The sequence below is a fragment of the Punica granatum genome, chromosome 8 (genome assembly GCF_007655135.1).
Source record: "Punica granatum isolate Tunisia-2019 chromosome 8, ASM765513v2, whole genome shotgun sequence".
Lineage (NCBI taxonomy): Eukaryota > Viridiplantae > Streptophyta > Magnoliopsida > Myrtales > Lythraceae > Punica > Punica granatum.
The window spans coordinates 18,074,423-18,088,533 of record NC_045134.1 but is presented as its reverse complement, the minus strand read 5'-3'; the positions used below and the strand labels follow the sequence as shown (position 1 = coordinate 18,088,533).

General features: G+C 46.9%; 1 protein-coding gene across 1 annotated transcript in view; it reads right to left on the bottom strand.

Annotated features, from left to right (window-relative positions):
* LOC116188793 (auxin response factor 3-like) overlaps positions 1-11,824 on the bottom strand; it is a 56,574-nt gene extending 44,750 nt beyond the window's left edge. Inside the window, exon 1 of the mRNA XM_031518264.1 lies at positions 11,606-11,824. Within this exon, the coding sequence (XP_031374124.1) occupies positions 11,606-11,824 (219 nt within the window). The remainder of the gene's footprint in view (positions 1-11,605) is intronic.
* Between the last annotated feature and the right edge of the window lie 2,287 nt (positions 11,825-14,111).

Here is a 14,111-nt window from a genome sequence, read left to right as displayed (position 1 = left end):
TACATTTTTAGAAGGGTTAATCACTTCAAAAATCAAGAACTTTCACCTAATTTTCAAATCTGGCATAACCTCTCAAATTTTTCAAATCTAGCACCACGTTATCCACGTTAGACCAAATATATCATTCGTCTCTAATTCATTCACAGTTTTCTAACGTGGTAATTAAATGATGCCGACATGGCCCAATGGTTTTTAAACTTCAATAAAACAACGACACTTGGATTTGTGGTCACATTCACTCTCTTAAGAATACTCTAATATTTTCCATTTTTCAAATTTGACATCATATTTTTGTCTCTTGCCCGCCTCCCTTAGCACATAACTGGTGGAGCTGTAGCCGAATCGTGGAAGGAGGCTTCATATAACTAACTACCCGAGCTAGAACAACACAAAACTGGAACAAAGCAAGATTCTTATAACTAACTAGCAGAAGTTGTATATCACACACAAGTCAACCAAATTGCATCAACTCTATTAGCATTCACGTATATGCATCTACTCATTAACTGAAAGTGGAGTGGGGATATATTTTCTTTTCAAAATCAGGTGGCTCTATAGTTAGAAGCAGAAGACAGCAAGAAACGAGAAAAATATGCAAAAAGATTCATCATTTCGACAAGAATAATAACAGGAGCTGAACGGTAATCCATTCAGATAGTCGCTAATCGGTAGGGCTTGAGCTAAAGGAAACACGAAATGCTTACATTGCTCATCGAGGTCAGGGCCACGAGATGAGAGGAAAGTGTGTGCGTCTTACCGTATAGTAGGAAAGGGACTCATGATGGCTAGGATATTCAATTAGAGGTCGCTAGCAGCGATCGAGAAGGTGTGAAGGGCGTACCTCCGAACTGAGTTAAAAGGCAGCAAGGCTGGGGAGCCCCCATTCGGGAAGAGGGGAAGGGGGGAGGAGGCCTTTACTGGGTTAGGGGCAGCTGGGTCAGCTCCCCTCCCCTCTTATTTTCTAAAATAGTTTGGGCCAAATTTTCAAAAAAAATAATCATATGGGTCTTTTTGAAAAATTGACTAGGACAAGAGGGCCAATTTTTATTGTCCAATTGGAACTCAAAAATTGTTAGTCTATAACGGTAGTCATTAGTTGCCACGTCGGAAACAACAATAGAATTGAAGACGGATGATATATTTGGTTTAACGTGGATAATGCGCTGCTAGATTTGAGAAATTTGAGAGTTTTATGTTAGATTTGAGAATTTCAGTAAACGTATATGATTTTTGACGTGATCAATCCTTTTTAAAAAATTTTGTGTTCGATTATTATAGTTTTTAAAGTTTGTACCAAAATATTAGATTGGTAATAAAATTTGTACCAATCGCAAAATCTAACCCAACGAGAAGCCCTTCTAAGTTTTATATAAGCAAAGCTTCCAGTTATCATTGCCTCTTCATCAATCTCTGTTGTTGCCGCCACTACCTCGTCGGCGGAGATTCGCCCCGCTCAAACTCTCTTTCTCCTCGTGGACGAATCACTCATTCTCGGTGAAATTTCGTCTGTTAAATTTCACATGGGTCGGTGCCCGTGCCCTATTCTTTTGGCTTCTAGGTTGATTGTGTCTTGTTTCTGGTCAGATGAATAACTGCAATATGCTCACAAATGGCGGGTCCAAAAGCAGCTAAGAAGAAGAAGCAGCAGCAGAAGCATGTCGTCGACTTCAAAGGTAGCTCCTTTACCTCACTCTGTTGGTTGGTTGCTTTTTATACGTTGCTGTATCTCTAAACCTTTTGTACAATGATGCGTGAATTGCAGAAAATAAAGAGGAAAGTCGGGAGGAAATTGTCGCCCCCGAAGAATGCCACCGACATTCAAATCAAATCTAAAGGTGATAAATTTGTGTTCCTTCTGCTTCATTCAGTAACTGTAGCCTTTGGCATGTCTTCGAATTCGAGTGCTTTCTGTCGGAAGCTACGTATCTCATGCTATAACGCTTTTTTGTTGCCTTTGGTGGAGTTGTCCACTAGCTGTTTGGCAGATTGTTTGGTTTTGCGTCTATTTTCATGTATTATATGAGAAACAAAGCTGCAGTTGATCAAATCTTTAAATTTTTTTCTCCCTCTCTCTTTCCCTTTTCCTCATCTTCCCGTTCTTCTTTAAATTTTAAGTTAGTTTTATTTCTATTTTTAAATGATTTTTATTATAAAAATACTATTTGACACGTGTACAGTCTTGCAAGAACCACATCATCGAGATTAACAGGTCGACATTCACCTAAGATCCACGTCATCAAAATCTAACATCATGAGCTCAAAACTGATGGAATGTGGTTGATTGTTACATTTTTAGAAGGGTTAATCACTTCAAAAATCAAGAACTTTCACCTAATTTTCAAATCTGGCATAACCTCTCAAATTTTTTAAATCTAGCACCACGTTATCCACGTTAGACCAAATATATCATCCGTCTCTAATTCATTCACAGTTTTCTAACGTGGTAATTAAATGATGCCGACATGGCCCAATGGTTTTTAAACTTCAATAAAACAACGACACTTGGATTTGTGGTCACATTCACTCTCTTAAGAAGACCCTAATATTTTCCATTTTTCAAATTTGACATCATATTTTTGTCTCTTGCCTGCCTCCCGTAGCACATAACTGGTGGAGCTGTAGCCGAATCGTGGAAGGAGGCTTCATATAACCAACTACTTGAGCTAGAACAACACAAAACCAGAACAAAGCAAGATTCATATAACTAACTAGCAGAAGTTGTATATCACACACAAGTCAACCAAATTGCATCAACTCCATTAGCATTCACGTATATGCATCTACTCATTAACTGAAAGTGGAGTGGGGATACATTTTCTTTTCAAAATCAGGTGGCTTTATAGTTAGAAGCAGAAGACGGCAAGAAACCAGAAAAATATGCAAAAAGAATCATCATTTCGACAAGAATAATAACAGGAGTTGAACGGTAATCCATTCAGACAGTCGCTATTCGGTAGGGCTTGAGCTAAAGGAAACACGAAATGCTTTCATTGCTCATCGAGGTCAGGGCCATGAGATGAGAGGAAAGTGTGTGCGTCTTACCGTAGAGTAGGAAAGGGACTCATGATGGCTAGGATCTTCAATTAGAGGTCGCTAGCAGCGATCAAGAAGGTGTGAGGGGCGTACCTCCGAACTGAGCTAAAAGGCAGCAAAGCTGGGGAGCCCCCATTCGGGAAGAGGGGAGGGGGGGAGGAGGCCTTTACCGGGCTAGGGCAGCCGGGTCAGCTCCCCTCCCCTCTTATTTTCTAAAATGGTTTGGGCCAAATTTTCAAAAAAAATAATCATATGGGTCTTTTTGAAAAATTGACTAGGACAAGAGGGCCAATTTTTATTGTCCAATTGGAACTCAAAAATTGTTAGTCTATATCGGCAGTCATTAGTTGCCACGTCGGAAACAATGACGGAATTGAAGACGAATGATATATTTGGTTTAACGTGGATAATGTGCTGCTAGATTTGAGAAATTTGAGAGTTTTATGTTAGATTTGAGAATTTCAGTAAAAGTATATGATTTTTGACGTGATCAATCCTTTTTAAAAAAATTTGTGTTCCGTGCGCACTCGAATTTCATCTCGTCGGGGCACGCATGCGCGAAGCCTATGCAACGCGGCTTGGGAGTATCCACCTTCCCGGGGATGCGCGACGGGCACGCGTGAGAAGGAGTCGTCACTTACTGTTTACGACCCGTAGGTCGGGGGCCGTTTAGTCGCCCGGGTCTGAGGGTACGGGATGCACCTACATGCTAAGGCAATGGTCATACGAAACCGAAAATTCCGAATTCGGGGGTTCTATTACGTGCGGGCCTATATCCCGCACGCCCTTTCGGTACTCTAGCTTGCTAGGCTTGCCGTTTTGTTTATTTACCGCGTGATTTAGAGTTGCACTTGACTCGCCCGTTTTGACACCGTAAAGTCGATGAATTGATCAAGTTGGGCCAATAATTCGAAAGATGAGTAGGCTTGTGCGTCGAGGGATCGGTTCACTGTCTTATCGTTACAGTTCATCGGACCATGGCGGTCGATTCCCTGCGCGAACCGAGACCACAATTATTCAAGCTTACTCATCCTTCGGTGATGATAGACCAACTTAAACAATTCGACACTCGGACATCTCGCTTGCTGATCGGGGATCCTTACAAACGAATGAACATACAAATAAAAATCTCACAATGTTTTCTCGAATAATTGCAAAGTATAACTGAATAAGGAAATGGATCCCGATTGGTTTACGTTGGGCCAATATTCCACTCCGGCTCACCGTGTATTTTGAATAGCCGATAAATAAATTAAGGCAACGTGGGCTCAAAGAGCCGGGGGTCGGGTCCAATCGAACCGACGGTTTGCAGGAGAACCGATTAGTTCCCACTGTAACCGTTGGACCGATCGAGCTCCCGGGCGATATCTAAACACGTTTCACACATCCAGTCCAAATTACCTTCCACATAGGCCATATTTGAAGTGTGATGGTGACTCGAGGCTAGATCCCATTCTGCACTCGGGTTGCACGCGCTCAGTGAGTTGGGAGGCGTTGGACCTCGTGTTCGGTGATTTGAGGTGTTGGACCCCGTGCAACACGTAACCTATGGGTTCGGACTCGAGCCGCAACAGATCAGCAAAAGCAAATGGAAAACAGAAGAAAACTGATAAAACTGATGAAAAACAGACAAAGACTGATAAATGCAGATAAATACAGACAAGTTGTATATTAGGCCGAATGTACGTGATTTAATCAGTTATTAACCGGGGTTGATTAGCAAACAATGTATCTAACCTAGGCAAACAAAGAGGTAGGTTGGAATATGGTTCTAGGCCAATTACATGTGTGAGTTTGTTTTAGAATTCTTATTCGGTGAGGTGACACTGCGGTTTCACCAAATTAGCCAAACTCGTGTTTTGACTCTAGATTGGAATCTAGCATTCCACCTATCCATTATCTAATGCTTGTTTAAGCCAAATATATGATTAATCCGGTTCTTCGTGTTTCGTAACTGAAATAAAAAGTTCACCACCAAATCTACGATAGGAAGATAGAAACACCGAAAGTGAACGTAATGGGCCGTGTGAATGAGACTCGCACCCGAACGGGTTGCCCTTTCTCGTCCATAGATCGAGGTGTTTCCCACTCCCTAACACCTAGGGTATTGGTGAATCATGGAATGACGATTATGCCCTTGGATAATAAAACGTGTGATGTTTGTGTACAAATCGGAGATCGTGTGACAAGAAGGAGTCTAAGAAGGTCTCGCGCATCTCGACTCGAGCCGCCTCAAATTGAGCCCGGACTCGAGTCGTAGCACGCGAGTACTCGCTAGACATCAATTCTATTCGTGTTACATGTCTCGGTGCTTTGAAATTGTGGACTTTTTAAGGAAAAGGTCATTCTCGCCGTTCCGTGAACCATCGATTCGTTTACGAATTAGTAATCAATTCATCCAATTATATAGTCCGAGTGAGTTAATTAACCGAATGATACATTCCGTTTCCCCGTTCGTGAGACTTTTCGATAATTATCGTTCCACATCATGGTTACGACTCCGATGGGTAATTATCCGGATCTAACATGCCTAATACATAATTTAGATTCATTCATCAACTAAAAAAAAGGAATATAACCAACAATTCCAAAGGCCGGTTTTAAAGTGGCAATAGAAACCTATCCACACTCAAAGGGGGTCTCAAAGCTTTCGGCCATCCCCTAAGGATAATCGGCCGAATGCTCTACGACTCACTACGAGTGTCGATGGGTTTCCGTATCAATTTTAACCGACTCTTGCATACATCATGTAACATGCACACGGGGGTAACACACATACCGTTAAGCCAATGTCGACATGATCTCGATTACACAAATGAATGTGTAAGACAAGCACGAACATCATATTTAAAGAATTGACAAAGTGACATTGACTCATTTAATGATAAATTCGGAAGTAAATTACGAGAAACGCACGACATCACGGGACAAGAGGCCCAAGGTTTCGGATGGATCAAGGGACCTGTCGGCCCCCTTGGAAGGGAGGTGGCCGTGGGCATTCCTTGGTGCAACCGACCCCTAGAGTCTCTCCCACCTAGATTCCGAACATTTCTCGTCGTGCTCACATTCTATACAACATCCGGGACAACAAGGTGCGGGGAATAACGAGCTTCGGGGCGGGAGAACTTCCCCGTGAGTCCGTAAGGGACAAGGGGACTCTCAGCCACCCCTATGGGAGGCATGGCCGTGAGTCTCCATGGCCCCTAAGGACAACAAGGGCCTCTCCAACCTCGAAACGAGTTGTTCCCCGCCATGGCATGTAGATTCGTACGATGTATGGACGTAACGAAAAAATAAAACACGTGATATTGCATGGGATTGCATGGGAAACCCGGATCTAGAAGAAAAATATCAACTTTCATGCATTCGAGTTCTTTAAATCACATTAACACTTCATACAAGCAAACATCGAGGATCCTAGCTTCTCTAAGTCGTAGAGGGATGTTACCTAGCCTCGATGCACGAGGAAAAGAGTCGGGGAAGTGGCTTTGAGAGTCGCAAGACTCGGTTGGAAGCTACGGGTAGAAGGACCCGAGAGGTGGCAGCCGCGGCAGCTTGGGGAAAACGGGGTCGGCACGCTAGCTCCGACCACGGCACGGTGCAAGATCGGGCTTGTTGAACTCATAAAGGATGGATCTAGACGTTTGTGGGTAGTCTCGAACATGCCAAGCCCTAAACAAACCCGAAATAGTGAGAGAAAGTTCGGTAAAAACCCAAAGAACCCGGTAAAGATGGAATGGGTAGAACGGTGGTTGTGCACGGTGGATCGGCTCTCGGACCATGACCACCTCTCCACGGGGAAGAGTGAGGGTTATGAGGGACCCTTTGAACGTGATGGCACGATTCGCCAAGGTCGTGGAGTGAAATGGCACACGTAGAGGTCCGGTGTGCACTCGGTAACGGTCTCGGGACCCGATTCCCTTCACGGCTGGAACGTGATGTTGGAGGCTTCAAATGGAAAATCTAAGCCCGAAAATGGACTTAGGAGGTGGGAAATATGTAGGCTAGGAAGTTTAGTGATTTTTGGCTTAAGTCGGGTCGGATGGTTACCGGAATACAGGGTCGTTTTCCGGTGGTTTCGGCCAGTTCCGGCCTTGGGATGGGCTGTGTGAGGATGAGGGAGAGGGCTGGAAGTTGAGAGCTTTTTAGAGAGAAGTTGGCTTGAGAGAGAGTGAGAATGAAGAAGTGATTAGAGTTAATGGTGTAAGAGTTTATAAAGGGAGGCTTAATGTGACAATTAGGACAAGCCAATCGAGATTAGGGCGTGCTTAGGGGCTGCCGAATTGGCTTAGTGGGGCTGCCGAATTTCCCAAAGGGATTAGGGAGGGGAAAGTGTCACTTAGAGTGTGAGGGAAGCAAGATGAAGAGTGATGGGAGGTGATGGGAGGTGATAGATGTGAGTGTGTGTAAGAAGATATTTGAAATAGGTGGTGGAGGGAAGAGGAGAGCCCCTTGGAGCCGCCGGCCATGGGGAATAGCCGCGGCTTGGGCGGTTGAAGCCGTGGCTTGGGTTCGAGCCGTGGCTGTGGGTTTGAGCCGTGGCTTAGTGGCTTGGCTTGGCTGAGCTGTGGGTCCCATTTGACTAAGAGAAAAGCCGGGAAAAGCTCGAGACTTGATTGAGCAAACGTCCGATCTCCGATGTCCGATTAATTAATGGATTTGGAATGCTTGAACGAAGAGAATTTGAATGAGCCTAATATCGCCATATGTCATGTGAACGAATGTTCGGACGACTCGGCCCCTCGAGAGCCGGTTTTGTCCCATTTGGGCATTCAGAGTGGAATTAACCGTCCCTGTTCTCCGATTGCTCCTTTGTGCATTGTAGTGCTTGTCTTGGTGAGCTTTTTGTCTTGTGCGGGATCGTTGGCTCGCCGTCCTTGACCGTAAACCGTTAGCCGGGGGAGACCTAGGGACTTGGGACCGGGGCTTTCTCAGTGTTTCCCGAGTGTCTCAAGGTGTTCGGGGATTGCTGTGATCTCAGTTCTCCATGAATGTGCCCCGAAGATTTGTCGGGAGGCGTTTGTGACCACTGAAACGTCCCTCGGGAAACCCTGCAGAGTTCCGAAAGGTTATCTGAAGCTTGTTCCATGATTCCGGTGGTCCCTGGGTGCCTGTAGGCCCGTTTCCGGGTGCCGTTTACTCGTCAATGGATCGGGCCCCGGGAGCCCCGTCAGAAAAGCCGTTTGTGAGAGTTTGGGAGACGCCCCGGCCTAAGCAGGACACCTCCGAAACGCGCCCGGATGCGTCATTGGTCACTTTGGCACTGAGAGGGATTTTTAGAGTCCCATATTGGGCACCTTTCGGTGTTTCAGTGATTCGGTGATGAATAGTGCCGCAGTGCCAGCTCCTGTTGCTTCGGGACTTGTCGTCTGCTTACTCTTCCGATCGCCCTCTCGTGCTCACCTAGTGGACCCTGCTTTCTTTTGTCATTCATGTCTCCATGCCCGCATGTTCGCCTCCGATTGTCAGGTGATGAATAGTAACCCGGGCTTTGGTCGGGGATTCTCATGTAGGAAGCCGGTGGGCCAAAATGGGGTGCTGACAGCTTGCCTCTCTTTGGTTGCATGCTCGGTTAGAGGATGTAGCCAAAGATTATGAGAAGCACCCTCTTTTGGGTCCGGCGACTGCTCTGATATCTCTTCCCATGGCTGCTTGGACACATCGGGATATTGTGTAGGAATTTAGAACCGGGATGGACCCAAAATGGGAATTTAAACAGGGATAGACCCGAAAGAGACCGGGATGGACCCGAATGACCAGAATTTAGACCGAATGGACCCGAATGATCGGAATTTAGACCGGATGGACCCGAATGACTGGAATTTAGACCGAATGGACTCAAATGACCGGCATTTAGACCGAATGGACCCGAATGACCGGAATATAGACCGGATGGACCCGAATGACCGGAATTTAGACCGGATGGACCCGAACGACTGGAAGGACCCGAATGACCGGAATTTAGACCGGATGGACCCGAATGACCGGGATGGACCCGAAACAGGAATTTGGAATTTGCGGAAAGCGTTGTGTGATATGGCTCGCTTGGGGCTTGGGTCTGGACCGCCTCATGCGCGGCGACTGATGATGATCTCCTATCGTTTGTCTTTCTTTGAACATCGTTGGCGTGGACGGTGTGGCTCATCCCTCGACGGCTCCCGGCGTATCGAGAGCACGACCTGTCGCGTGAGGCAGACATGAATCCGTCGGCGGGGAGCATCCTTTGGGGTTCACGATCGCGCCTGCACTTAGAAAAGAAAAAGCCTACAAGGGATGTCAGCCGCGCAAAATCGTTGAGACTACGATGCGTAAAAGGAATCTATGTAAAGATGTATCGGGGACGTGATATTGGTGGTCATTTGGAGGGCGACCGCGTCCCTGTCGGAGAATGGCTTTTTCTGAGACGGGTATCCCGCAGAATATGTGCATAGAGGTAAAGGAAGAGATCTTATGGGATCCTCCAAATCAAGGATACGTCGATTTGACCCCATTCCGGGGCGAGTCTCGAGCCTGGAGAGTTGAAGAGAGTTTGCTTGCATTGGAGAATGCCGAACCACTACTCGGTGTAGCTTCACGGAGAAGTGTTGCCTTTCTTTCGTGGTCGAGCTAACATTGTCCCCTAACTTTTGCCTAGGCCGCGAGATGCGTGATAACCTAGCGGGGTATTTTATTTGATTTTTCTCACATGAATGCTCACCTTTTCCTACGATCACCCATGTTTGGGTGGGATCGCACCCCTCGGATCCTCTGACTTTTGCCTAGGCCGCCCTTTGAGGGTTTTTGACCTAGCGAGGAAATGATTTATGCTCTCCTTTTGCCGCGACTCCCCTTTGCGGGATTTTAAGCCGTGCCACTCGTTCCCTAACTTTTGCCTAGGCCGCCTCGAGGAGGTTTTCGACCTAGCGGGAGAATTATTTTTTCTCTCAAGAAGGTTTTACATTGGACAAATGGCGGGAGTTGGTACCCGTGTATGTGAACGGAAATGTTTTACAATGAAACGGGTGCGAGGCCCCGGCGAATGAAAAGCAAACACGAGTCATCAGGGATAATATTTCTTGATGGCGTCAGCGTTGACGGGAAGTGCATTTTCAGTGCCGTCCATATCACTCAAAATGACTGCTCCCCCGGAGAAAGTCTCTTTAATGACGAAGGGACCGTCGTATTTGTACGAGAACTTCCCTCGAGAATCGGGTGCGACGTGTGAGACCTTTCTCAAGACAAGGTCACCGGGACTGAACTCTTGGTGACGGACCTTGGCGTTGAATGCTCGAGCCATCCTCTGTTGGTAGCACTGTCCGTGGCATAGTGCTTTCAACCTTTTCTCGTCAATGAGGTTTAATTGCTCGTATCGTTGTCTTGCCCATTCAGCTTCCTCCAGTTCGGCCTCGGCAAGGATCCTCATGGAAGGGATCTCGACCTCAATCGAGAGGACCGCCTCCATGCTGTAGACCAAGGAGTACGGGGTTGCCCCGGTTGAAGTCCGTATGGATGTTCGGTACGCCAGGAGTGCATAGGGGAGCATCTCATGCCAATCCTTGTAATTCACCGTCATTTTTTCGATGATCTTCTTGATGTTCTTATTTGCCGCCTCCACCGCACCGTTCATTTGGGGACGATATGGGGTGGAGTTGCGGTGTCGGATTTTGAATTGTGCACAGAGTTCGTCGATGACCTTGTTGTTCAGGTTCTTGGCATTGTCCGTGATGATCGTCACAGGGACCCCGTATCGGGCAATGACGTCGCGTCTGAGAAAATGGGCCACGGCTTTTGCGGTGACTGACGCGAGAGTGATAGCCTCGATCCACTTGGTGAAGTAATCAATTGCCACTAAGATAAACATGTGTTCGTTAGACGCCTTGGGGTTGATCGGGCCAATCACGTCCATCCCCCACATTGAGAAAGGCCACGGGGCTGTCATAGGGCGTAGCTCATTGGGCGGCGCTTTAATCTGATCGGCGTAAACTTGGCATCGGTGGCAATGCCTGACGTGCTTTACACAATCAGTCTCCATGGTGGACCAATAATAGCCTAAGCGCATAATCTTTTTAGCGAGCATGAGACCATTCATGTGGGGTCCACAATTTCCTCCGTGCACTTCCTCCATAAGACGTCGTGATTCGTGTTCGTCGATGCACCGGAGGAGCATGGAGTCAAAGGAACGGCGGTAAAGTATCTCGCCACTCAGAAAGTAGTGTATCGCGAGGCGTCTGAGCGTCTTTCGATCGCAGCGATCGGCGAACGAGGGGTATTGGCCCGTTTGTAAGAAGTTCTTGATGTCTTCGTACCATGGCTTCGCTTCTGACGCTTCGATCGCATTGCAATGGGCCGGGCCTTCGGCCACTTCGATTTCGAGAGGTTCGATGATGTTCCCCTCTGAGATGCTCACCATAGATGCGAGTGTCGCGAGCGCGTCCGCGAGCTGGTTCTTTGCACGTGGAGTATAGGTGAATGAGATATTCTCAAAATTCTTTGCCAACTCCTCGAGGTACTCATGGTACGAGACTAACTTCGCGTCCTTTGTCTTCCATTGCCCCAGTGTTTGGAAGATTGTGAGCATGGAGTCACCGAATACCTCTAACTCTTTCACCCTGAAGTCGATCGCCGCTTGCAAATCGAGAATGCATGCCTCGTACTCGGCCACATTATTGGTACAAGAGAAATCCACTTTTGCAGCGACCGGATAACGACGTCCGTCAGGGCATATCAACACTGCGCCAACTCCGGATCCCACGGAATTAGCAGCCCCGTCGAAGTACATCTTCCATGTTGGCCCCTCCTCCTCTTCATCCATCTAGAGGATTCCTTCATCCAGGAAGTCCGTACTGATCGGCGTGTCGTCGTTGATTGGGAATTCTGCTAGGTGGTCGGCAATCGCTTGCCCCTTGACAGACGTGCGGGGCACGTACTCTATGTCGTATTCCGTCAGTTGATTGCGCCATTTCGCGATGTTCCTCATGGAGGAGGGGCTGTCGAGCAAATATCGTAGGGGGTCCGCTTTTGACAACAAGCGGATTGTGTGATAGAGCGTGTACTGTCGGAGCCTCTGCTTGACCCACACTAATGCACAACACATTTTCTCAATCTCCGGGTAGTTGGATTCCCCTTCAGTGAATTTCTTGCTCAAGTAATATATCGCCCTTTCCGTGCACGTCGACTCATCTTCTTGCCCTAACATGCACCCTAAGGACTGTCGGCGTACCGTGAGGTATAAAATGAGAGTCTGATTCGGTATGGGCGAAACCAATATCGGCGGTTGAATTAGGTAGGCCTTGATGGTGTCGAAGGCCTTCTGACATTCGTGGTCCCACTCCATCGCTGCATTTTTTCGGAGCAAGCGGAAGAGTGGTTGACACTTGTCCGTCAGGTTTGCGATGAAGCGCGCAATGTAATTCAGCCGCCCCAAGAAGCCGCGCACATCTCGAATCGTTGACGGTGGGGGAAGCTCTTTGATCGCCTTGACTTTGTCCGGATCCACTTCGATACCGCGCTCGCTGACCACGAATCCTAGCTGTCAGCACTCCATTTTGGCTCATCGATTTAAATTACATCATCAGCAATGATCCAAGCCATGACTTGAGTAGAATACAGAAAAACGGCTCAACAGAGCAGGAAATCACTATTCATCCTCAAGTCGGCAAAATCGGGCAAATGACACTTGCATATGACAGAAGGACTCCAGAGGTCATCAAAAAGCAACACAGTGACTAAAGAGCTCAACAATGTCCAAAACCAGCATTTTCAGTATATCACCTAGACGATCCTATTTTGCGATAGTCCGCTCGATCATCGGAAGATAGCCAATATTGGACTCCAAAAATCCACTCCAATGCCAAACAGATGAAAAGTGTCTTCAAAAGCATTTCTGCAAATCATCTGCTCTATATAGAACACATTTCTGTATACAGACAACTTTTCAGTGGAAGTCCAAAAATGCCGGTTCCTGGAGAAGAGTTAATTCCAAATGTTAGATACGGCCATGCCCCACAAGCATACAAAACATGAGCAATGCTTTAGATTGTCTCTTGGAAGCCACACAGACACTTCAAATGACTTCCGAGTGACAAAAAGGGTATGCCCCTGTTCAGAAATGCATAACCGGAGACTGGTCTGACGGAATTACGGCAAACGAAGTTCATACTGCATTGCCTTGAAAACACCAGCGGACAGACGTAATTGGGCAAATCAGACAGCAAAACCACCCTTTTCAGTATCCCGAGTAACCTCCGAGGAGCAGAAATGGCAATTTCAGTGGAAATACATATCCGGAGATCCTTTTTACGGAAACTTGACGCCGGATGGTTGGCAAACCCAGTGCTCCTCATCTCAACGCTCAACGTGAAATCCACAGACGGAATCTCACAATCCATCTAGACCCACGGAATACCGTTTTAGAGTTTCAGATGCAATTTTTCAGTCCTTCGAGGCCTGTTCTCAACGAACGGAGATTACAGTGATCTCTGGCTCGCCCAAGCAACTCAGAATGCATTCTGAGAAATTCAGTTTCGGCCTCTTAGGACATCTCCGGCTCCGCATTTGCAATATCGGCTTAAGGGTCAACTATTCGGTCTGATTGACAATGCACATCAAAATGACAAATGCGGAACACAGATGCAAGATATGCCGTCAGAAATGGTTAACTTCACTCTGAGCGCTTAAAATGAGCAAAAACCAGCTTTCGAGCCTCATGACCACACGAGGCCGGGAACTCGATCGGTCCATCGGATGCAGTGAGAACCAACCGATTCCCCTGTAAACCGTTGGACCGATCGGACCCGATCCTCGGCTCCTTGAGCTCGCGTTGCCTTAATTCATTTATCGGTCATTCATAAAAAACGGCGAGCCGGAGCGGAGTATTGGCCCAATGCAAACCGATCGGGATCCATTTACTCATTCAGTTGTACTTTGTAATTGTTCGAGAGAACATTGTGAGAATTCTGTTTGTATGTTCATTCATCTACTTGTAAGGATCCCCGATCGGTGAGCGAGAAGTCCGAGTACCGGATCAGTTAAGTTGGTCTATTGCCGCCAAAGGGTGAGTAAGCTCGGATACTCGTGGTTCCGGTTCACGCAGGGATTCG